The 22,870-nt window shown below is 42.3% G+C and overlaps 2 protein-coding genes across 2 annotated transcripts in view; both read right to left on the minus strand.

Moving 5' to 3' along the window:
• LOC310898845 (putative RNA-binding protein 46) overlaps window positions 1–11,789 on the minus strand; it is a 36,798-nt gene extending 25,009 nt beyond the window's left edge. The window contains exons 1-2 of the mRNA XM_083834411.1: window positions 11,173–11,789; window positions 10,975–11,062 (exon numbers count right to left, since the gene is read on the minus strand). Of these exons, the coding sequence (XP_083690537.1) occupies window positions 10,975–11,062; window positions 11,173–11,721 (637 nt within the window). The 5' untranslated portion in view covers window positions 11,722–11,789. The remainder of the gene's footprint in view (window positions 1–10,974; window positions 11,063–11,172) is intronic.
• Window positions 11,790–14,972: 3,183 nt separating this feature from the next.
• Window positions 14,973–22,870, minus strand: part of LOC310898844 (uncharacterized protein) — a 62,061-nt gene continuing 54,163 nt past the window's right edge. The window contains exons 19-20 of the mRNA XM_083834407.1: window positions 18,135–18,225; window positions 14,973–17,032 (exon numbers count right to left, since the gene is read on the minus strand). Coding sequence (XP_083690533.1) covers window positions 16,958–17,032; window positions 18,135–18,225 — 166 coding nt within the window. The 3' untranslated portion in view covers window positions 14,973–16,957. The remainder of the gene's footprint in view (window positions 17,033–18,134; window positions 18,226–22,870) is intronic.

Genomic DNA, 22,870 nt, shown 5'->3' on the forward strand with positions numbered 1-22,870 from the left:
TCAGTCACTGCTTACTTTTTGGTTTCTTTGCAAATATTGTCAGAAAATATTTTAATTTATGGTAGTTTCTGTGAAAGTTTTATAACATGGTTTCAGCATTGGAACCAAACAGGCATCAAACTGTAAAGTCTTTGGTCATATCTGATCTGACCTAGATATTAACTGAAGGTTTACAAGGTTTCAATAGGATTTACCTATTGAATATTTAATCATTCTGGAAATAAATTATATTGAGTGCAGCAGGGGAGAACAAGATTCAGTTTTTATTTTTCCTATATTGAAATATTTAAAGTATGTTCGTGGTAGCTTAAAAAGTGGAATGTCCACTGTTTCCTTAGGCTGTTCATACTTGGCTTTGAATTCCAGTTTATTCTCACAATCCTAAAAGGCATTGATTTATCAAGCTCACATCCTTTTAATTTATTATCCAGCTGCTGTGAGCTGCTAACTAGCTTTTAAGTCAGGACGCTCGGGAAACTCAGGACTGTCAATGCCAATTACAATTAAACAACTTATGATGCTTCCTTATAATTTTCTCTGTATTTTTCATGAGACTTTAAGGAGATAGTGCTATGTTTAGAGACATAATTAAGAAAGTCTGAAACAATGCAACCTGCATTTTTTGTGGTTCTTTCATTGGTACACATATTATATGCTTTCATATATTATACACGCATCACTTATCTTTGTATTTTTGTGATACTATTCACTAAGTAAAGCTAACAACATTATTTAAATATTATTTTAAAAATTATAACTAAATTATTTAAAAGCATTTAAATATATATATATTTTTTTCCCCCTAACTCTTATTTTCCTTATGAGGCCAAGAGACATAATCAAAACTACAATAAAAAAAATAAACCAGGAACCACCTCACTGTGGACAGAAGAAAATCAAAGGCTTCTGCAGCTCAGCCATCCTGTCCCCATTTCTGGTTAGGTGTTACACCAGTGAAACGGGAATTCAGCATAAACATTTCTGCACCTCCTCAGTAAGCTGCTGTACTTACTCAGCTGCACCGACTCAGAAAGCATGGGATGTACTGGTTGGTGCTTTATGGGCCAGTGGCAGCAATAAGTGATCCCAGTTTGCTGAAAAGCCCGGCACAGCATTCTGCTGAAGTGGCTGTGGGAGAACATGGGTAAAGAAAGATTGTAAGACCTTCCCTGGAAAGCCACTAGGTGGGATTAGCTGATTTTAACAGAAGGACTGTCAGCCCAGGCTGTTCTTACTTTGAGCGAGGCCTGCAACTCCCTTCTCCCATCAGTTGCAGGTGGTGTAGCATCATCCATAGCATGTCGAGGTCTTGACCGACGGGGGATTTTCAATGCTCATGTCCACACAGAGCACCGGGGAGAAGCCACCCTCCTTCCCATGCCCCAAGCCACAGGGGGCGAAGGCCTACTGTGAGAGCTGCCCTTCAGACAGGGCAACTCTCCCAAACAGGGAGCGCAGTAAGCTCATTACATCAAAAACCCCAGGGACCAAGGATAAAAAAGATTCAGATCACCTTTCTAACATAAAAGCTAATAACGAAAAGCCTCATTGAAATAAACCATAAGTCAGGCATTTGCCAGAGAGTCAGAGAACTGACACATGATAAAGAAAGGGCCTTTGGGGAAAGATACCTCTCCTATGAAGAAAGGCTGAGAGAGCTGGGGATGTTCAGCCTGAAGAGAAGGCTCCCGGGTGACTTTATTGCAGCCTTTCAATACTTAAAGGGGGCTTATAAAAAAGATGGAGAGCGACTCTTGCTCAGGCAGACAATGATGGGACAAGGGGGAATAGTTTTAAACTAAAAGAGGGGAGATTTAGATTAGAGGTTAGGAGGAAATTCTTCACTAAGAGGGTGGTGAGGCACTGGAATAGGTTGCCCAGAGAAGCTGTGGATGCCCCACTCTTGGAGGTGTTCAAGGTGAGGTTAAACTAGGCCCTGGCCAACCTGATCTAGTGGGAGGTGTCCGTGCCCATGGCAGGGGGTTGGAACTGGGCAATCTTTAAGGTCCCTTTCAACCCAAACCATTCTGTGGTTCTGTGATTAGCCACAGCTTTATATATATATATGTATGTATATATGTATGCATATATATCAGCAATATTCAAAAAAAAAAAAAAAAAAAAAAAAGGTAGAGGTTTCCACAGTAAAGCCATCTGTTTTCACAATTCTTTTTTACAGGAAATATATCCCCACATTAGTCCTAAACTGAGGGGGTCAAAAGAAGCCGCTTTAAGAGGAATTAGAAAACTTAAAGTAACAAACCGGCAAGGCTGGGCATATTCAAGGCTAAAGAAACTCCAGCATGATACTGTGGGACTGAGAGGTGTAATGTGTAATAAATTTTTGAAAGCAGCCATTGTACCGTAAGAATGGTGCCAATTGAACCATTTTCAGAAGAATCCCAGCATGAATGTGTGGAAAGCGCTAAATCTGAGTTCCGTACCAAGAACATCTGAGAATTCTAAGGCTAAGTGGAGAAAAGGCGTGCAAAATGAATATTCATTGTTCCCTGTAGTAAAAGAAGGGAAGAACAGCTAATGTAATCATCAGACAGTCATTTTAAAATAAAGTGCCTTTCTGTATAAATCCTAACTAATGTTGCCATTGAACCATTTGGAGGCCACACAGAGAAGTTAAAATAGAAATAAGAGAAGTTCATGTAGGGTAAATTCATTGGTGAGCATTAAACTTGATGTAATGAATGCAGGCTTCAGAACAGGAACATCATGAATTGTTGCTTATGGAAATTTTTGAGACTATATCAAGACTCTGCCTGTACCCATACCCTGCACCTAAGCACTCACTCTTGCTCATTGACAGAGAATGATATTGGGCTAAACCGACCTTTGGATATTGCCAAGTTCATTCCTCTGTTCCCATATTGCTGAAAAAAATTGGCCCTCCGCTATAAGCTCAGGGCCCTCAAAGGTAGTTAAGTTGCTAACAGTGTCTGGTTGTAAAGGATATGCTCGTCTCAGCTCTGAATTGAGAGTCCAAGTTTCCTAAAAAATAATGGGAGTAGTATTCACAGGAAAAGACCTTGGGAAGCCAGCTGAAAGGTGCATTGCCTAAACTAGCAAAAATCTAGGTAGAAATGCAAGTGGCAGCACAGAAGCAACTGGCTGTAGGCAGTCGTCTGAATAGATTTGAAAAACAATGAAAAATAAAAAAGCTGCTCAGTTTATGGCCTGTAAGATTCTTCAAATCATAATTCAGTGCAAGTTCCTTAGTGATCAGGATGTTTATTTCTGAACATCATCATTACATTGCCACAGGCACAAGATATTGGGGAGATCAGGGAATGGAAGGGAGTACGTCATACTTAGTCTTGTTCCCTGTGAAGCCAGTAACAAAGCCACTGTTGATTTTAGCTGGAAGAAATGTAACTGAATGATGTTGTTATAATAAAAAAGCTTGGAGTACCATGTACTTGGTGGTGGGTCTGGTGAATTGCTGAGAACGTGTCCTGCTGGGGTATTTTTAAATATGCATTGCAAGTAAAGTGATATTTAAAAAAAAAAAAGTATTCTAAACTCTTAAGTAACCTATTTTTTTGTTAGGATCAAATGTGTTTTTTTTGTATAAGCAGATGTCTCACTCCTGTCCCATGTTCCCTTCCTGCTCAGATATACAGTGAGCTCACAACTAACGTCACAAGTTCAGTGTCTTTCCCATAAGAAAAAATGATTGTTGCCAACACAGATTTGTATTTAATTGCAGGATTGAGTACTGTCTGTGAGAGAGATTTTAACACATACATTCCCTAAACTGAAAATGCAAACTAGAAAGTTATTGAGGGAAAGTAATTTCTATAACTGGTTTGGGTGGATATTTTCAGCCTGCTTGTAAAAAACTCTTTACAAGTCATAAAAACCTCATTATAATTTTGAAATGCATTTCATGACTATGTATCAGGTCTACTGCCTGTATAATTTTCAATACTTTTACAGTTTGGGAGTTACTGGAATTGCTCAAAGATATCAGAAATAGAAATGCTCCATTCCTCACTGGAATTTCAGTTTGTTGGCCAAGCAGAAATACTGCTTTCTCCAGGCAAGTTTTTGAAAGGCATTTCTAGTCTAACCCTGGTCTGCAAATGATCAAATTATACAAATAACTATTTAGAATGACAATTGAGTTGTTCTTACGGTGTGACCAAAGCAGTCTGCTAGCCAACAGAAGTTGGGAGTAAAACCTAAAGGAAAATAAAGTGTCACACCTTTTCCATGCATTTGTCAGTGCTCAATGGCTGATGCGCTCGATGAGGAGAGGTTACTTTTACCTCTGTTTGTCCAGGTCATGTCCTAATCTATTACACACCTTGATTTCCAGAGGAGCTTCCCAAGCTTTGTTGAAGACTAAGGAAGGGGACACAGCAATGTGACTGTGTCGTGGGCTACATCTTCAAGTATACTTTAGGCCTTACACACCTTCCAGTCTGGGATGATTCTCAGCCGTGAGTAATGCATTCAGTCTTCTCCTCCAAAACTTGGAAGAGTTAGATACCTCAGGAAGGACTCCTCGGAAACTGGCTGAGCTACAGCCTGTGGAAAGTAACTCATGAATAACATGAGGTTTGGCATGGAACTGAGAGTCTGGGGCATATTTGCATGAATCAGAGCTTAAGCTCATACTTCAGGCGAGCTGGTATGACTACAAAACAGGACAGGATCACGAGAGGGTATCTGTTCAGGTTCCACAAGCAACAGAGATGCAATAGCATGATGTCAAACCAAATAGCCTTCTTCCCCTAAGGCTAGATGCAGTTGTGTGTTTTCCACAGCTATAACGCTTCAGATTCTGGAGGCCACCATGCCATCATTGGCTCCGGGCTACTTCTACTGTGCATGAACACATTGCTTAGAATGACTCTGAATGCATGTGGTTGAAACCAGGAGCCTCCCTGCTTCTGAGCATTTCCTTGGAGCTAAGTACAGTCTTGTTCACAAATGGAAATAGCAAAAGTTACTGTGTTTAACACCTAACCCTAACTCCCTAAATCTTTCAACCAGGGGTGTGGGAGACCTCTCGTTACCTTTACGCACACATCTCTCCATTTTCGAGTAGAATTAATTACTAATTTCTTTCCTACTATGTGGCAGTAATAGACCCACTCTTCCCTGTGCTTCTGTGTAGTGCTACGTGGAAGTGTGCAGGTATTCTCAACAAAACTGCAAGAACACAGGTGCAAGTCTGAGTCTGGCATAAGACTATGCAGAACATTAGCTTTGTACAGAATATTGTAGCTTGACAAGTTTAGTAGAGCATAACCTTTAATTTGCTGGTATTCTTAATTATATAAAGTAGTATATCTCCTTAGCCTCACAGAAAACTCAGGTTTCACAAGCAACAAGGTTGCCTTCTGGTAAGGACCCAGGTATTTCATTTGTTTGGTATGTCCAATGCAAGAAACTCACAACCTTATGGAAATATTAACCAAGTCTTGCAGCTGGCAAGAAGACAGGAAGATGATTGTTGTCTCAGTTACAGACATAGGAAAGAATTTAAAAAATAAAATGAGCAAGAGAAAAAAAACTAAAGGCAATAGTTAGTTACAGCAGGTATCTGAACACTTTACCAAAAAGTCCTGCTACACCAAAGCAGCAAACCTGTGATCTAACCTGATAGCTCTTCCTTATTTCTACGTGAAAGCTCACATTGTGTCAAAGTAGGAAAACATCCCAAACTTAGCATTTCTAGTTCCTGACTAAGCCTAGGTACCTGGTTCCCACTCAGAACCTCACTGGGGCCCACGGACCATGAGGACCAACAGCCCTCTTGGGGGTGCCAAACACACAGAGCCGCAACAGAACCCGCTCCAACTCTGAGGGATCAGGGAGCCATTTTGTCCTTCAAACTCGGAGCCACAGGTGCTGCCCAACCTGATAAAAGTACTTCAATCATCAGCTGTCCTAATCATAAGATAAAATTAGGAAAGGTGAAGGGTAGCCACCTCACAGTTTTATCCAAAGTTTGGTGATTCTCCTGGAGGCAGACTGAGAAGGTCCTAGGACCAGGCTTCCCATGTCCCCAGAAATGCTGTAGACATCACATTTTTGCACACCTAAGAAAATTGTAATGCTATTTCCAATCAAATGCTGCTCCATGAAGGAATTCAAGGTTTTTGGTAACAAATGGGCAAAGCCAGGTCTACTTTAAAATTCTGGCAAGGTTAATCAATGAAAGGAGGTCATAGAACAGGTTTGTCTATTCGTGTGGTGGTCGTTCATACTACTTGGCTGTTTGCATGATCCCAGATGCAGCCCACAGTAAGTAGTGCTCTCTTGGAGCTCGCCTTGGGACAGCACAGGCCGGGGGAGAGCTTCCAAGAGCTGTGAGAGGCGCAGCCACGCTGTGCTGGTGAGGGTGTTGCTATATAGGCATGAGTCACAGCGAACCACCACTGTGTCAAAAGATGGACTCTAGCCCATTTTATTGAGCAGTTTAGATTACAGCCTGTGGCATTTATGGTGCAATTCTCGATTTAAACAGCTTAATTTGCCTTTCCTTAGTCTCAGCCCTAACACAACCCCATTTCAGGCCCCCTAAGCTCCAGCTGGGGACAGGAGAGCAGACACATTGTGCCCATCATGCCTAACCAAGCAGCGTCTCAGTCTTCACAGGCACACAGCCCTCACTGACTGGTCCTCCAGCATGCTTAATATGCCCTGACTTTGCAAGTAAAAGAAAACCTACATTACCTACCACCCCCACTTTCACTGCCTTAACACCTAAAGCTGGGTGCCCAGTCTGAATGTGATGCAGTTGTAGGGGACTGGGCAGCTGATTTGATCAAAATCACACTATCGCAGAGCAGACAGTGATTCTTTTCCAGTTCACAGATATGCTATAAAGAAGAGGTAGCAAGTAAAACATGGGCACAGGGCTTGATAAAGTACTCTAATAAATGGGGAAACAAACAAACAAACAATCTACAAAGCACCTCACAAAAAGATTTCTAACCTGTGAGACAGAAGCTGCTATAAGTGTAAAACCGCCAGTTCTGTCCCAGACAGAGCTGCTGTGCTGCAGTCAGTGTAACTGTGATTTAAGTATCCTAAAGATTGCCCCACTTCCTCCCCTTCACCCTCTGTGCACTCAGGACCGTACCCTAAGCGTTCCCTTGACTTCAGAAGTGAAGCTATGGCATGATACACAGACAAGAATTGAGTTTTAAGAAAATATGCCAAAAAACAGCCCTCAAATACTTTGTGATATATTCCTACGGTAGAGGAGATGGTTTATTTTATAGTGCAGTATCCTGAAAGCTTTCTGTAACGCTTACCAGAAAGTGCAATGCACTCCAGCAAAGAGCCAGCCATAGCATCTTCCCTTCAGAGCAGGAAGCCTGTTCTCGGCAATTAAGTGCTTAGCGAGATCAGTCCTGAGCAATTACAAAGCCCACATCACAAATGGCTTTGAGTGTCACCTGAGAGCTTTTCAATTTCAATGGTAAAAGGAGATGCTAGCTAATGACCGTCTAACACAGTTCTGGATATTTCAGTGGTGTGAGACACTTTATTTAATGTGAGAACATGCAATAAATACGTAGAGATCACAGCTCTAATGTTTCTTGTAGATGCAGCTTGCTTTCTAAAACCTGTCTGGATGATGTCAAGTCACACAGGTTTAATTCCCTCCCCCCCAGCAAGTATTGCTATGATTTTGTTTTTATTAAAAGCCTCAATGGTATTTCGATGTAGCACTCTCCTTCAGCACAGGAGGACCCAAAGGTGAAATCAAGCAGCAGATGACTGCTGTGCTCACCCACAAAATGAGTAATCATTTACGCTCCGAGCTAAAATAAACAAAAACAGAAAGCTCAGTGTTCTAATGGCTTTCTCCATTTAGCAACTTTGTTTTTTTCTTTTAAACACACGTTTTGTAAAAACATTTCGAGCCTTATGAATGCCCATTTTATTTTTGTTTTCTTTGGAAAGCCCGAAGTGAAACATCTATCCTTTTCACTCCATGTCTTGCATTTCCCAGTGGCACTGGGGTGATGGTTACACTCCCCCGTTACACATCCAGGCTTAACCACACAACTTTTCAAAACAGCCCCACCACTAGAAGACCTGCAGCTCCAGATTTACACTTCCCATCACCACCACTTACAGTCACCAATGAACAATGCTGCTCTTAAATGCACACAATTTTAAGCAGCGGAGCTGCTCCACAGTTTTCCGTGGTTTTCTTTTATAAGTAGCTCCTTCATTTCAATGGCATGATAGCTTGAGCTCAAGCCTGAAATGCAATGCTCCACCTAGGGCAAGTGCTTATTTTTACTCAAGTAATTACAGAAAAAAGTTGACATTGACATTTACCAAAATATTTCAGAGCACATACACCACCCGCTGAGCTGAACATGAGAATTCATGCCTGCTAGTCGTTTTTCCCCTCAGACTATGACTGATTTGACTTATGCCTGACTTTCACAAAATTTCCAGATCTCTTCTAGAATTACTATTGATAGGAAAAGCTCCTTACCACGCAGCTGAACTTCTATGCCTTTGCCCATGCTATTACTGGTCTCTGATGAATAGACCCAGCAGGATAGCCTAGACTATTTCATAGTATTTCATAAGCTTCTTAAAACTTTTTGCTTTGAAGGAAAGTTCTCTACTAATGCTTCTGTAAGTCCACAAGGAGCTGGCTTCATTTCTTTTGTAGAGACCCCTATGAAAATCCCAGTTTAGTCCCGAAGATTAATCCGAATGCTTCCTGCTCAACACCATCAGCAAAACTGTTCCTAGAGCAGGAATATTTCTCTGCCTTCCAACAATCCCACTTACAATCTGGTTACTGGTCATGACCCCGCTGTTTATTGTATAAGTGAATCATAAGAATTATTGGAATTCTTATAAATCCCAGCTAAATAAAGGGGAAAATAAAAGCCCACCTGTAATCAGACACCATGTAACTGCATGTTAATGGACTGTTCACTGCCCTTCTGGGATATGTAAGAGAAATTCTACAGCATTATACGCCATATCAAGAGACCATTAGACATTTTCAAATGAATAAATTCTATTTATATAATTACAGTAGTGACTACAGTTCATACCTTATGCACAGCAAGTAAAAAAAACACCTTGGAATTTAACGTAAATATTACTAATGCATACATTATGAAAAAGCAATTCATGTAGATTTAAAAAAAAAAAAAAACACCTCAACTTTAAAAAGGTTACCAGCCATGGTTATGTGGAGCATTACAATCTTTGAAAGCAGAACAGAAGCTGTTTACAAGGACCCAACAGTAATTGATATCCAACTGCTTTGGAGCTGGGCTGCAGACTGATCGTGTCCTGAAAGCTAGGCTGAAATCCCCTCTCAGTTGATGACTGCAGCAATAATGCTGTTGTTTCCTATGAGACTGGAATTTCACCCCGGTCTTTACATTCTTTGTCGGTTATAGCAGAGGAGCCAGAAGAAGAAAGACGATTAGAGAGCGGCCAAGGAGACTCACAGTTCAAGAACCCAATCTTCAAACAGCTGTAGGTCTAGGGGAGGGAGAAGGGGGGTTATAATATAGCTAAACAGAGTCTTACTGTAAAAATGGGAAAAAGTGGCAATTTTGGTAGCAGAGCTGATCAGGATACTGAACACGGCTGAGAAAGAAGTGAATCTGAGCTTGAGTCCTTGCTGAAGACACCGTAGTATTTGCCTTTGACTAGAAAAGAAGGTGAGCATAGTGCATGAATGTGTAATCGCATGTATAGCAAGCCATTCCAGGAGCTGAACAATTTCTCTGCATACATTAAGACATTGCTGAAGAAAAATGACAACAAAACAGTATTTTTTTTAGCACTGAAACAATTAGATGAACTTGATTTCAAATCCAGCTTTACACATTCTTGATAAAAAGGCATAAACACTGGAGATTTTTAGCACCAACTGCTGGCTTACAACTTATTTGCAACAGACAAGTATAAAAATATGCCTTCTTTCACAAAGAGGCATCGTGTTTTAAGGCAATATCCAAAACAATACAGTGACCACAGGAACTGCACCAACGCCTGATGCTTTACAGCACCCATGTAGTTCCAATTGCTATGGGAAAGTAGGAACTAGATGGGCATTCATATTTGTTTTCTTCCTCCTCCCAGACACATGCCCTGGAAGACTGGAAATCTCTGATATTTATATGACACTAGCTTTCAAAAAGCAAACTGTTTTCCTCCCGTACCACTGAGAACCCCTCTGTAGCCATACCAACCACTCCCAGCAGCAGAATGCTGAGGTATTGCAGGCTTTCCTTGAAAGTTGTTCGATACGTAGCGAGTGTTTATGCAATCAATACAAATGAGAGATTTGTGAGCACTTCCTAGAAGGGAACTCAGAGGACCGCAGCCAGATGCACTACTGCAGCACAGAGCACCCAGGCGAGGGGTGCTTTTGGTATCAGAGAGAGGCAGTTTATCTATTTGTACCTCCCCTAAAGGATATTTTAAAAAAGACAGTAACTTTTGAATATTAAGCATATCTGTCAAAGGCAAGTAAGAGGCAAGTAGTTTGTTCTCAACATCCATCACTTTGTGGCACTGCATTGTCCATTTTATCAATAGCTGAGGCACCCAGGTATGCAGCTAAGAAATTAAAGTACATGAAGGATATCAGCAGAATCAATTATGGCTACAGGCAAGGAGCAGAATTGCATCACACCCCTACTTTTTAGTGATTTTAAGGGTGCATGAGAATGTACCAACTGAGATTTTCAGGAAATCTATTACTCGGCTTACACAGTAAGCTATGCCTCGCGTGCTGTATGCCAGACACAGCGGTCCTGGAAAACAGCACACGAGGTTAAGAAACGTTACACAACGCCAGTGAGTAATTTGTGCTTTTATAAATACAGTAGTGTACATCCTATATACAGGCACCGTGCGCGGGCCCTCGGGAAGGCTGTCAGCCTGCCATCCACAGCAAGAAGGTAATGAGGATGGTGGGCAGCGTGGTAGAGGGCGCCAGGCCCAGGCAGACCACCGCCGCCAAGCCCACCAGCACTGAGGCGAGCACGCTCCTCTGGTCGCGGATGATCATCTTCACGGTCTCGCAGAACTGCAAAAAAGCACGCAGACAAACGCAGGGCGGCAGGGTTAGAGGGGCAGGAGGCAACACCAGACGGGCTTCTCCCCGCTACGCCCCCCGGTTCCCTGTCGCCCCCCTACCTTGTCGGTCTGCAGGCTGACCGGGGCGCCGTAGCGGCAGTAGGTGACGAAGTGCTCGCAGTTGTTCCAGAGCAGGCTGTAGGCCGTGGCTCCCACCAGCTTCTCGGCGCGGCGGGCGGCCTCCTCGCTGCCCAGCAGGCGGTCCTTGAAGAGCCGGTCCATGTGGTTGACCAGGATGCTGCCGCCGTAGGCGAAGTCCTCCACCGTGTCCACGCGGATGCTGGCCGTCTTGGTGACGACGCCCAGGATGAGGCGCTTGTTGGTCACCACCCGCTGGATCTGCCGCCGGTCGTCGGTGAGGGCGGGCAGGATGTCGGGCATCAGGTGGGCCACGCGGTTCTCGCCCAGGTAGATGCCGAAGTGGACGAAGAGGGTGCGCGGCACCTCCAGCAGGTCGCCCCGCTGCAAGCACCCGGCGGCCGGCGGCGGCGGTGCCGGCGGCGGCGGCTCCCCCCGGTCGGTGTCGGCGGCGGGCAGCGGCCGGAGGTGTGCGAGGAGCAGCAGCTTCTCCAGCAGCAGCGTAGCCGCCTGCGGCACCGCCTTCTTCATGGCCGGCCGGCCGCGGGACACCTCGGCGCCGCCGAGAGGGCCCCGCCGCCCGGCCCCGCTTTTCTAGGCTGCCGGGCGGGGCGGGGCGGCCACCGGGACCAGCCCACCGGGCCAGCGGCGAGCGGAGAGAGGCGAGCGGGGAGAGACCGCCCCGCCGGGCCGCAGGGCGGCGGGTGGCCCCGGGGAAGCAGCCTCCGTGGATCTGAGGGGTAAATCCTGGCAAGAAACCCGCAGAGGAGCCGCTCTCTGCGGCCACAGCCCCCCTGGCCCCGACAACCCGCTGGGGCTGAAGGTGTGGCTTTCCCCATCCCGCTGCCTTCCAGCAGGTTGGCTGTGGCTGCTGCAGTGCCCCGTGTAATATCACTGAACCAGGAGCAACACTGCTGTCTAATACCATCCCACCTCACCGGAGACAAACCCATTTCACACAGCAATTTGCTTTTTGCTCCCCACTCGCTTTCTGTGATCCACTTTCACTGTGGCTTAAGGCCAAGACACTGCCTGTAAGGCCTTCGAGCAGTAGGACTCCTTTGATCACTCCAGCAAAAAAAAAAAAAAAAAAAGTTTCAACATCCCTTCCCTTTTCCCTAGGAAACAGCCCCAGCACAAATAAAAGGCAGAGGGGACAGGCAGGACCCAGCAGGTGAGAGCCTCCTACCACCTGAGCCAAGGCCCAGGGAGGATCCTGGGGACAAGAACGATGTGGCTTATCATTGACCCAGGGCGATTTTTCCACCACTCCCCAGTAAAGAAAATATGTCATGGGTGTGGGTTACCCCGCTGCTCATCAACAGGAAACGAGAGCACTAGTATCACCCTCCCCCTTGCCTCTTGCTCCCAGCAGAAAGAGCAGCTTCCTGGGAAACACAAGGTTATTCTCTGCTTGGTTCAGCTGCAACAAGAGGTCCACAGTAACCTTGTTTAGCCACTGGTAACAAGTGCTGAGGCTCTGGCCTGTAATCAATGGGATCAGGCATTTGGGATTTCCTCTGGAGAGTCTCAGCCAAATTTTTATGCAACAGAGGCTTAGCTCTCTTTCAAGCCCCCTACTGCATCCCACACCACTCACAAAGGAGGAAATACCTTGTAGATGTGGTTCATGGTGGTGGTAGGAACCCTGTGGATTAGCCACCAGCCACACAGCTACTTAAAATCTTTTAAAATCCAGATATTTAAACATATTTGGAAGGTCTGAGGCTTTTGCTCATGCCTCCAAGTAAATAAAAACAGGCACAGTTTTTTCTTTGCATTTCAGTTCATTTTTAAGGTTTTGGAGAAAAAGAAGAAATTAAAAGCCTGTCCTACACAACAGAAGGGAGAGGAATTCAGCTGAACTCCCTGACAGAAACAGCTATTTCCTAACTGGATCTTTTACTTGGAGGCATCCTTTGTTTGCTTTCTTAACATTAGTGAGCTTTAATCCCCAAAATCACCAGGGTCCATTTCAAGTAAATCCAGAGAGGAAGCCAGGATGAAACCGAAGAAGAGGAATCACAATGAGGAGGAGACTTGAAGTCTTACTGCATGGGAGGGTTTCAAAGAAATAAGGTGATACATGTGACATTTCTTCAGTGATAATTTCCTCATACCCAAAGCACTAATGAGCTTTGTCTCTCTCTGCCCCCCAAACTGCTCACCTTCAGGTTCAGAAACCCCCATGCAATGAGCACTAAAGGCACCACACAGCCGACAAATCTGTGAAACAGCTTCACTCCTCCAGCTAAACACACACACAGTGGCAGCAAGCGAACGCCATCCCAATAATGCTTCATCACTACCTTGAAACTGTCTGAGCATGCAAAACAGTACAAACTCATTTCTGAATTATGCTTAATACAATAACGAACTCATTTCTGAATTAAACCATTCAGAATATTGAAAGGAAAACCTACACGCCATTTTCTGTAGTCAAATTCCAAGGGTTGCAACACCTCTTTCAAATGGCCACCATGCAAAACAAAATTTAAATGTATACTTACCATTATTTTTTTACTCTGCTCAAAGGTTAAAAAAAAAAAAAAAGCAACATATTTTAGTGTAAGAATCGTTTCATTGGAGATGGCTAAATTGAAAACATACTTTTTGTCTCAAACTGGGACTCCAGTGGCTGACTTCTTTCCCATCCTCTTGGATCGCTTTTGTGCTGTAACTTTTGTACCTTCAATAGACAGATTAAATTGCCCCAAAGCTGGCAAAATCATTTGAAGTGTTAAATATAACACAGCAAACAAAGTACTTGTTTGGATTGTTAGCTGCTACAGAACAATTTCATGATAGACCCCATGATTTATTCTTGAGATTTACATAAGAGACAGTAATGAAGATTTGGGAGTTGAAAAAAATGCTGCCTTTGTTTTGTATTGCATTTGAGCAGCAGCACAACAAATTCCCAGGTAAGAGGTGTGAGCCAGCTTCCATTACACTAAAAACTTAGTACATCAGAAGGATCCTTGTTTTTAGAATTGTAGTCATTATTTCCATCCTGCCCTCACAGGTAACACAACAGGGAAAAAGCAGGAAAGAAAGGCAATTGGAAGGGTAAGTACTTGCTTATAAGAGGAACAGCCCTGGTTTAACAAGCAAGCGAAATGCATTTGTTAACTGATTGAAGTTAAGCCAATGCTGGCTGCATGCACGCTCACCTTCCAGTACAATTTGTTTTAATCAAACTTTGTTTTCAATTGCTCAGCTTCTACTGTAGATTAACAAGCAAATGCAGCTTTAACAAGCTTTCAGGTCAGCTGGGATTGCTGGAACAAGTACAGGATCATGAATTCAGAACATACTAAGGAGGATAAAAACTTTGGATAGGGATTTCTGGAGGATATGTTCTGCAAGAAAAGTATCTGAAAGGCAATGCCACTTGATTTAAGCTGGTGCACTGAAAGAAATAATGGACAGAAAACATGTTTGTGAAGGATGGTTTCACAGCATCCAAAAGGGCAATTCCACAGATAAAAAACCCCTTTGTATTCCCATATCCAATCCACTTGAACACCGTACAGTTCTTTTAAACAATTTACAGACTCTATTGTAGAGCTGTAAATGACCAACCCTCTACAACATCATATTGCTCTTTTCAGTTTTTGTATTTAACAAAGACCAGGGACAGAAGAGAGAAAATCTGAAGGAAGAAGGGAACCAACAAGGCAAAGCATGAAATTGCAAGTAAGTGAAACAACCCCCAAACAGAACATTAAGAACCTCTGAACTAAGTAGCACTGTCTTCCAGGAGAAGAAACAACTTAAATGACTTGAACAAATTAATACTTATAAATGTATACTTTAATTCTAAAACAGTTGCATACACATTTACAGAGTCACGTAAGCAGCATATACAGTAAACTACATATATTTATTGTAGCCTTTTTATCCTTGTAGGTTTGCTATTGAGGTCTATCACTTTTTTTTTTTAATTTCCTCTCAATACCTTTGTATGTTTTGCTAAACTAACAGGCTTCCAAATTATTAACAAGTTTTCTGAATGAACAATGAATGTAAACATGATAAAAACAGCACAGCCTTTTCCCTTTAAAATTATAAAGTTGGATACTTTTCTGCAACTGACTCATTTCGTGACAAATAGACTGAACCATGCTGAATACACAGGTAGAACTTACAAGTGGCTAAGAGAGTAACATGTTTAGATGGATAAAGCTTTCACTTATACCTTCAAGTCTAATGAACAAAACCACAGAAAAAAGTGGGAACAATTCCTTGTGCAGTCCTCATTAAAATCAAAAGGCAAGGAAATTAATAATAATAGCACAGACTGAGATTTAGTAAAGTTGAAGAGAGTTTTGGTTTACAAAATACTTTTCATATTTTTTCCATATTATTAGTAACACCTCATTGTCAGCACTAAACAAGTAATACAGTCTCCCCAAAATAAAGGGGAAGATTAACTTCTGAATAAAATATGTCTGAACATACAGAGTAATATTCATATGGCTTCTGTGGAGGAAATACAGACAGCTATTGGGAGAGAATGTGCATCCTGATATTGTCATAGGCAGCATGACAAGAATCTTAAGAGTTTCTGCTTATGTAAGTGAAACAGTCTAGGAGTATCCTAGTTTGAACATGGTAGTAATATTTTGCTGCTAGGGAGAAGGCTGGATGCAAAAAAGGAAATGCAGAGGTGGTAACTGTCAGTCAGAACAGAAACAAGAGTGCACTTCATTCCTTCACAGCAGGAGACAAACGTTTCTGTGGAAGGCTTGCGGACCATTCTGTGGGAAAGCCAATGCAAATGACAGCCAAATAGACTTAATCCAGACAGGACTCTGGTACGCAAAATGAACACTTAGCAGGCCTGAAAGAAAACAAGGCACACCTGCACTGCCTGGTCCCCCCTTCTCCCTGCTAGGACTGCCTCATCACAAGAGAGAGTGAGCAGATAGCGTAGCTCACACCATTCTCCTGTCTGCATTTTCCAATTGATTCCCTTGCCAAGAATCGCAATTTGTTACTGGTTAGTGCTTTTTAACTGATGGATTCATTAGTAAGATGTTGGAAATTACAGTAAAGTAATCTCATTAATTGGACAAAGTCCTGGCAGTTCAGTGAATCACCAGCAAAGGTCAGTATTTACTATCGGTCACTATGAAATGGTAACGATTACATTTCTTTACTGCCCTATACTGCCCTTGTGCTTAGGGACATGGTTTAGTGGGTGATATCGGTGGTAGGGGGACAGTTGGACCAGGTGATCTTGGAGGTCTTTTCCAACCTTAGTGGTTCTGTGATTCTATAGGGAAAGCTGTTCTCCAGTGCTAACTTCTTAGTGACGCACATCAGGTTACCTAACTTCGCTCTATGCGCAGGTCAAATACAGTTGACAGGAGTTCAACTATATTGGTCCATTTAGTTTTTAAATAAAGATTTAGAGAAGGAAAAGAGATGAACGGAACAGGAGGCAATTTTCATCATGGAACAAAGATTATCTTGTCTCATAATTAAATGTTGCAATTTGTTTAATTCTATTTTACAGGAAATAAATTAATTCTTCATCCAATGTATTATCTAGACAGGAAATGTTATCAGTCACAGACAAAGCTATTAGTCTGCTATTACTCAAAAGAGTTGCTAATCTGTGCCATTTAAGCTAAGCCTCAGAGAGAACTGTCACTGATTTCCCCTCTGTGGCTTTTATAAGTCTGACTTAAGAAGCCAGTTCTTCTTTATAACATTTTGTATACTACTCAGTGTTAAAAATATATGTATCAAACACCTGTTATTCTATCAGTGATTTTAAATCAGGAACATTTTTAATCTGGAAATCCAGCAGCATCTGCCCAAGTGCTTTGCCCTGTAAGAAAAACAACAACCAACACTTCATCATTCTATTTAAATATATAACCTCTGTAAATCAAAACAGTTTAATATGGGATTTTTTTTTTCATATCAGTGTAAGAGTCCTTTCATCAGTGTAAGAATTCAGCATGTTTTACATGTTTAATGTGTATTTACCTCTACATACCTTTATAGAGATTTTGGGTGAGTTTTTAATCGAGACTTGAATTATATATTCACTCAAATTATACTTTTTCCATATGCTACATTTACCTTTTCATTTAATTACATAAATTCACAAGTGAGGCAAACAAGAAATACTACACAGTTAAGTCTTCCAGCATTTAATTCTTAAGATTGAATAGTTCCTTCAATTTGTTACCTACTGCTAAAATCAATTTATTGATTATTATTCAACTCTGCTATGCAATTCATACCTAGCATCACCTCACTTTGTGAACAAACCTATTGACTACCCTGAGATTATTTGTACACTTGAGCATTTCTCAGCCTGTGGTGGTAGAACTGCGCTTTACTGTAGCTATAGGACTGCCATGTTAAGAGATCTCATCATCAGGTTTAGATGTTTCAAATATTTAATATTCAAAATTTACATTTACAAAAAAATAATTTTATATTCGCATAATGTGGTCAACACAAAAGATCTCCTATGCATGTATTTTTCTCTTTCAGATTTATATTAATAATAATTTAACTATATTAGTCATGGTTTAAGCTAGAGGAGTCAGTACACAGTTCCTGTGTGTACTAGGAAAAACATTATCACAACTGTGCAGTAAGTTGATATTCTCCAAAACAGCCTTTAAAAAAGCTTATTTACCTGGTACATCTAAAACCACAGGTAAGGACAAACTATTAATAGAATCTTCAGATCGGTTATCTTGTACATATCTTTTTCACCAGATATTCTAAATCATCTCTCTACTTCACTATGCTGTTTTAAAACCTTAAAACAATGAAGTAGATAATGTATACTAATAGGAAATGAATAGGAACTAAAGAGTCAAAAACAAGAGCTTACTGTTCCAGCTCATAAAGCTGGAAGAGACTGTGGGATACCTAGTCACAAAAGATAAGTGCATTAAATCAATACATGCCTGTGGGTCACTTCTCAGGGATGCTATGCCACCACCACCAAGGGAATTCTTCAGAACAAAATTTAATCCATGGATTCCTGGCAACTCGTACCTGTAAAATAAAGTTTACTTTTTTTTTCTCTTTTCTCTCCAGGAGATTTTGGAGGAAAACACACACACAAAAAAAACCTGAACGGCACACGAAGCAAAAGATAACATGCAAAAATTTGGATGCTCATGGTAGCATCCTCACTGATGACTCAAGTCTAAAAGTTAACTGATGGTTAACCCATGGCTTTCCCTGACTTCTTGTTCCCCACCCTTACCCCAAATCAACTGTATTTAACAGGTTTAAAAGAGGATCCCTCCTCCTCCTCCATACAGAAAGCTCCATAGGCAAGAGGTTCAAATCCAGTGTGAGTTAACAAAATAGACAGAAGTATTTTTAATATTTCCTACTTCCTATACTAAAAAATACAATCATGTTGTTCCCAGAACTCACTTTTGCTGACGTCTGCCCGCTGATTTGGAAGTCATGCTCTCCATTACTGAGAAATAACCATGAGTCACTAACTCAAACTCTTACAACTAATCATAGAGGATTTTATAACAAATAACAAGTAAAGCTACACTTCAACACTCTACTGGAGCCATGTGCTTTGTTAAGATAAAATTATCTTATTTTAGTGTGACAGACCATTTTTCTGTTCCACTGCCTGCCTCTGTAAGCATTTTTCCATCCTTGCTTTTGGCTAGTGCAGCTCCAATTCAGAAACTTTTGTACAAGTTTGTCAAATGGCTTTGTGGTTTCCTAACAAAGCTATTTCAAATTCCATAAATAGGTCTATATCGTATTTCCATTTTCCTATACCTTCATAGTTTTTCAGTGTTTTGTCTTCTTCCCTGTACTCTTCCAGTGCTTCTTGGTTTTTGCTTTCCTGCAATATTTTATTTATCTAAGGACTTGATGGCTTTCCTTTTTTCCCCCTTAGTAAAAGATTTCATCAGAACATCGGCAAGATATGAGTAACTGAAAAAGACCTTGTCCAACTCTTACTATGGCTCTGAATGTTTTGACTGCTACGGTTTAAATCATATTTCCTCCAACGCTGCCTGTATTTCTTTAGTCATCTATCTGATCTTCCTCCGTTTGCAACAGATTCTTCAAAATCTGTCCTCCAAAAGAGATGTAATTTCTTGAAGTACTATTGTACAGCTGATTCTGTCATTCTGAGGTTTTTCTCCAATCCCTTTTTAGCACTGTGAAAATTACAGCTGTTGGTGATACTCACTGCTCAGCATGCCCTTGTGTCCTTGGGAGATGACCTAAACCTTTCGTGGAAGCAAATGTGGTCAATCTATGATTCTGTTGAACAGCCTGGCAAATACTTCATTCTCGTTATGCTCTTGCAAGCACCAATCAGTATGTCTGCACCCAACTCCCAGGAAATGATTTGTCATTATTCATTCTACTCTTTCATTCTTCTTTATTATTAACATTATTAGCTGTTATTAGCAAGAAATTTGCTGCTCTCATTCTGTTAATCTGCCTTTAAATCTGGTTGCCAGATAATAACATTATCATGCTTAAAAGGCATATTCACTGGGAAAGCAGGATTTTATTTTTTAAAATTATTTTATATTTTTAATCCAACAGTGCTCTACCAGACAACAGGAATATGAAAAATAAAGCAATTTCAACAATAAGTCATCTATGGAACTGATTAAATTTAATAATATAATCAACCACCAGATCAGATAACCTTGCAAATTTTTCAATTAAAAAACCCTATGCAAATTACAAATGACGATATGCTATGAGAACTAGAGGTCTACCAAAACACTAGACTGTAAATTTTACTCTGAAAAACCTACAAAGAAACAACCATCATAATAGTCTTAAGCAGCAACAGTACACCAATCACGTTGCCATGCATTTACCCAACATCATTAAACAATTTAAGTTAAACTGAGTGAGATCTAAAAGAAAAGCTTTTGATTGAATTGCACAATTACATAATGTTTAAGAGCTGCTTTTTAAAAGCACAGAAAACAAACTTTTCAAAGAATAAGGCTGTGACAGAAACCAATAATATAATGAAAGTTCACTGTTGTAGCTAAACTCCTATGCTTATGCTCAATGGGGGGGGACTGCTTAACTACTTCCCTTAAAGTGCTGTCCATACTTATTCAAAGAAGTTATGTTTCCCTGTAAATTTCCTGTTAAAAATACACAGAAATTATGTTATAAAAATTGTTTATTGCATTTATATTGATAAAAAGACATCATTCTTCCTGTAAGAGAAAAGCAGAAGCTGAATACATAAAAAAGATGTTTGCACATGAAATATACTGTAGAGAGCTACATGAGGTTTTTTTCCCCCCATATAACAAATACACATACAAAAAAATCAATTAATTTAAAAGCATCCGTACCCACAAAAAAGTAGTTTTGTTTTTCAGCTCCTAGTAAAAATATCCCATAAAAAGGAATCAGCTGTCATATTGTTTTTCTGAGCACTGGAATGTTCTCAAAAGATAGAGAAGATAACCATACTTTAGAGAGAGAAGACAAAACCAGCAAGTTCTCCCACTATAAATGGGCAATCCTTCTTAAACTACTGACCTGAGACCAGAAATGAAAAGTTTCTTATTCTGTTTCTTCAAAAATCCTCAAAAAGAACTGTATATCTGCGAGAAGTTTTAATAGAGATACAATCCTATATAATGGAAATATATAACTGCAGAACTGAGGATGAAAGCTGTAGCAGGCAGGCTATGACTTGGTTGCCATCACGGAGACGTGGTGGGACCGCTCCCACGACTGGAGTGCTGCAATGCCTGGCTATCGGCTCTTCAGGAGGGACAGGCAGCACAGAGGGGGTGGTGGCGTGGCTCTCTACATTAGAGAATCTTTTGATGTTGTGGAACTCCAGGCTGGGAATGATAAGGTTGAATCCCTGTGGGTTAGGATCCGCGGGAAGGCCGGCAAGGCTAGCTTCCTGGTCGGGGTCTGTTATAGACCGCCGAACCAGGATGAGGAGACGGATGAGGAGTTTTATAGGCAACTGACAGAAGTTGCAAAATCGTCGGCGCTTGTCCTCGTGGGGGACTTCAACTTCCCGGACATATCCTGGAAACACAACACGGCACAGAGAAAGCAGTCTAGGAGGTTTCTGGAGAGCGTGGGAGATAGCTTCCTGACGCAGCTGGTCAGTGAACCTACCAGGGGTGGTGCCCCGCTAGACCTTCTCTTCACAAACAGAGAAGGACTGGTGGGAGATGTGGTGGTCGGAAACTGTCTTGGGCAGAGTGACCACGAAATGGTAGAGTTCTCTATTCTTGGCGAGGCCAGGAAGGGAACCAGTAAAACTGCTGTATTGGACTTCCGGAGGGCTGACTTTGAGCTGCTCAGGACGCTGGTTGGCCGAGTCCCTTGGGAGGCGGTTCTGAAGGGCAGAGGAGTCCAGGAAGGCTGGGCGCTCCTCAAGAAGGAAATCGTGATGGCACAGGAGCGGTCCGTCCCCACGTGCCCAACGACGAGCCGGCGTGGAGGAAGACCGGCCTGGCTCAACAGAGAGTTGCGGCTTGTGCTTAGCAGAAAAAAGAGGGTTTATAATCTTTGGAAAAAAGGGCGGGCCACTGAGGAGGACTACAAGGATGTAGCGAGGCTGTGCAGGGAGAAAATTAGAAAGGCCAAAGCTCATCTGGAGCTCAACCTGGCTACTGCCGTTAAAGACAACAAAAAATCCTTTTACAAATATATCAACGTGAAACGGAGGACTAAGGAGAATCTCCATCCTTTACTGGATGCGAGGGGAAACCTAGTTACTAAGGATGAGGAAAAGGCTGAGGTGCTTAATGCCGCCTTTGCCTCAGTCTTTAGCGGCAATACCGGTTGTTCTCTGGATACCCAGTGCCTTGAGCTGGTGGAAGGGGATGGGGAGCAGGATGTGGCCTTCGCTATCCATGAGGAAATGGTTGGCGACCTGCTACGGAGCTTGGATGTGCGCAAGTCGATGGGGCCGGATGGGATGCACCCGAGGGTACTGAAAGAACTGGCGGAGGAGCTGGCCGAGCCGCTTTCCATCATTTATCGGCAGTCCTGGCTATCGGGGGAGGTCCCAGTTGACTGGCGGCTAGCCAATGTGACGCCCATCTATAAGAAGGGCCGCAGGGCAGACCCGGGGAACTATAGGCCTGTCAGTTTGACCTCAGTGCCAGGAAAGCTCATGGAGCAGATTATCTTGAGGGTCATCACGCAGCACTTGCAGGGCAAGCAGGCAATCAGGCCCAGTCAGCATGGGTTTATGAAAGGCAGGTCCTGCTTGATGAACCTGATTCTCCTTCTATGACCAAGTGACGCGCTTGGTGGATGAGGGAAAGGCTGTGGATGTGGTTTACCTTGACCTCAGTAAGGCTTTTGACACAGTTCCCCACAACATTCTCCTCAAGAAACTGGCTGCTCGGGGCTTGGACTGGCGTACGCTTCGCTGGGTTAGAAACTGGCTGGATAGCCGGTTCCAGAGAGTTGTGGTGAATGGAGTCAAATCTGGTTGGAGGCCGGTCACTACTGGTGTCCCCCAGGGCTCGGTACTGGGGCCGGTCCTCTTCAATATCTTTATCGATGATCTGGATGAGGGCGTCCAGTGCACCCTCAGTAAGTTTGCAGATGACACCAAGCTAAGTGCATGTGTCGATCTGCTCGAGGGCAGGAAGGCTCTGCAGAAGGATCTGGATAGGCTGGAGCGATGGGC

The sequence above is a fragment of the Anser anser genome (genome assembly GCF_964211835.1).
Source record: "Anser anser genome assembly, chromosome: 4".
Classification (NCBI taxonomy): Eukaryota; Metazoa; Chordata; class Aves; order Anseriformes; family Anatidae; genus Anser; species Anser anser.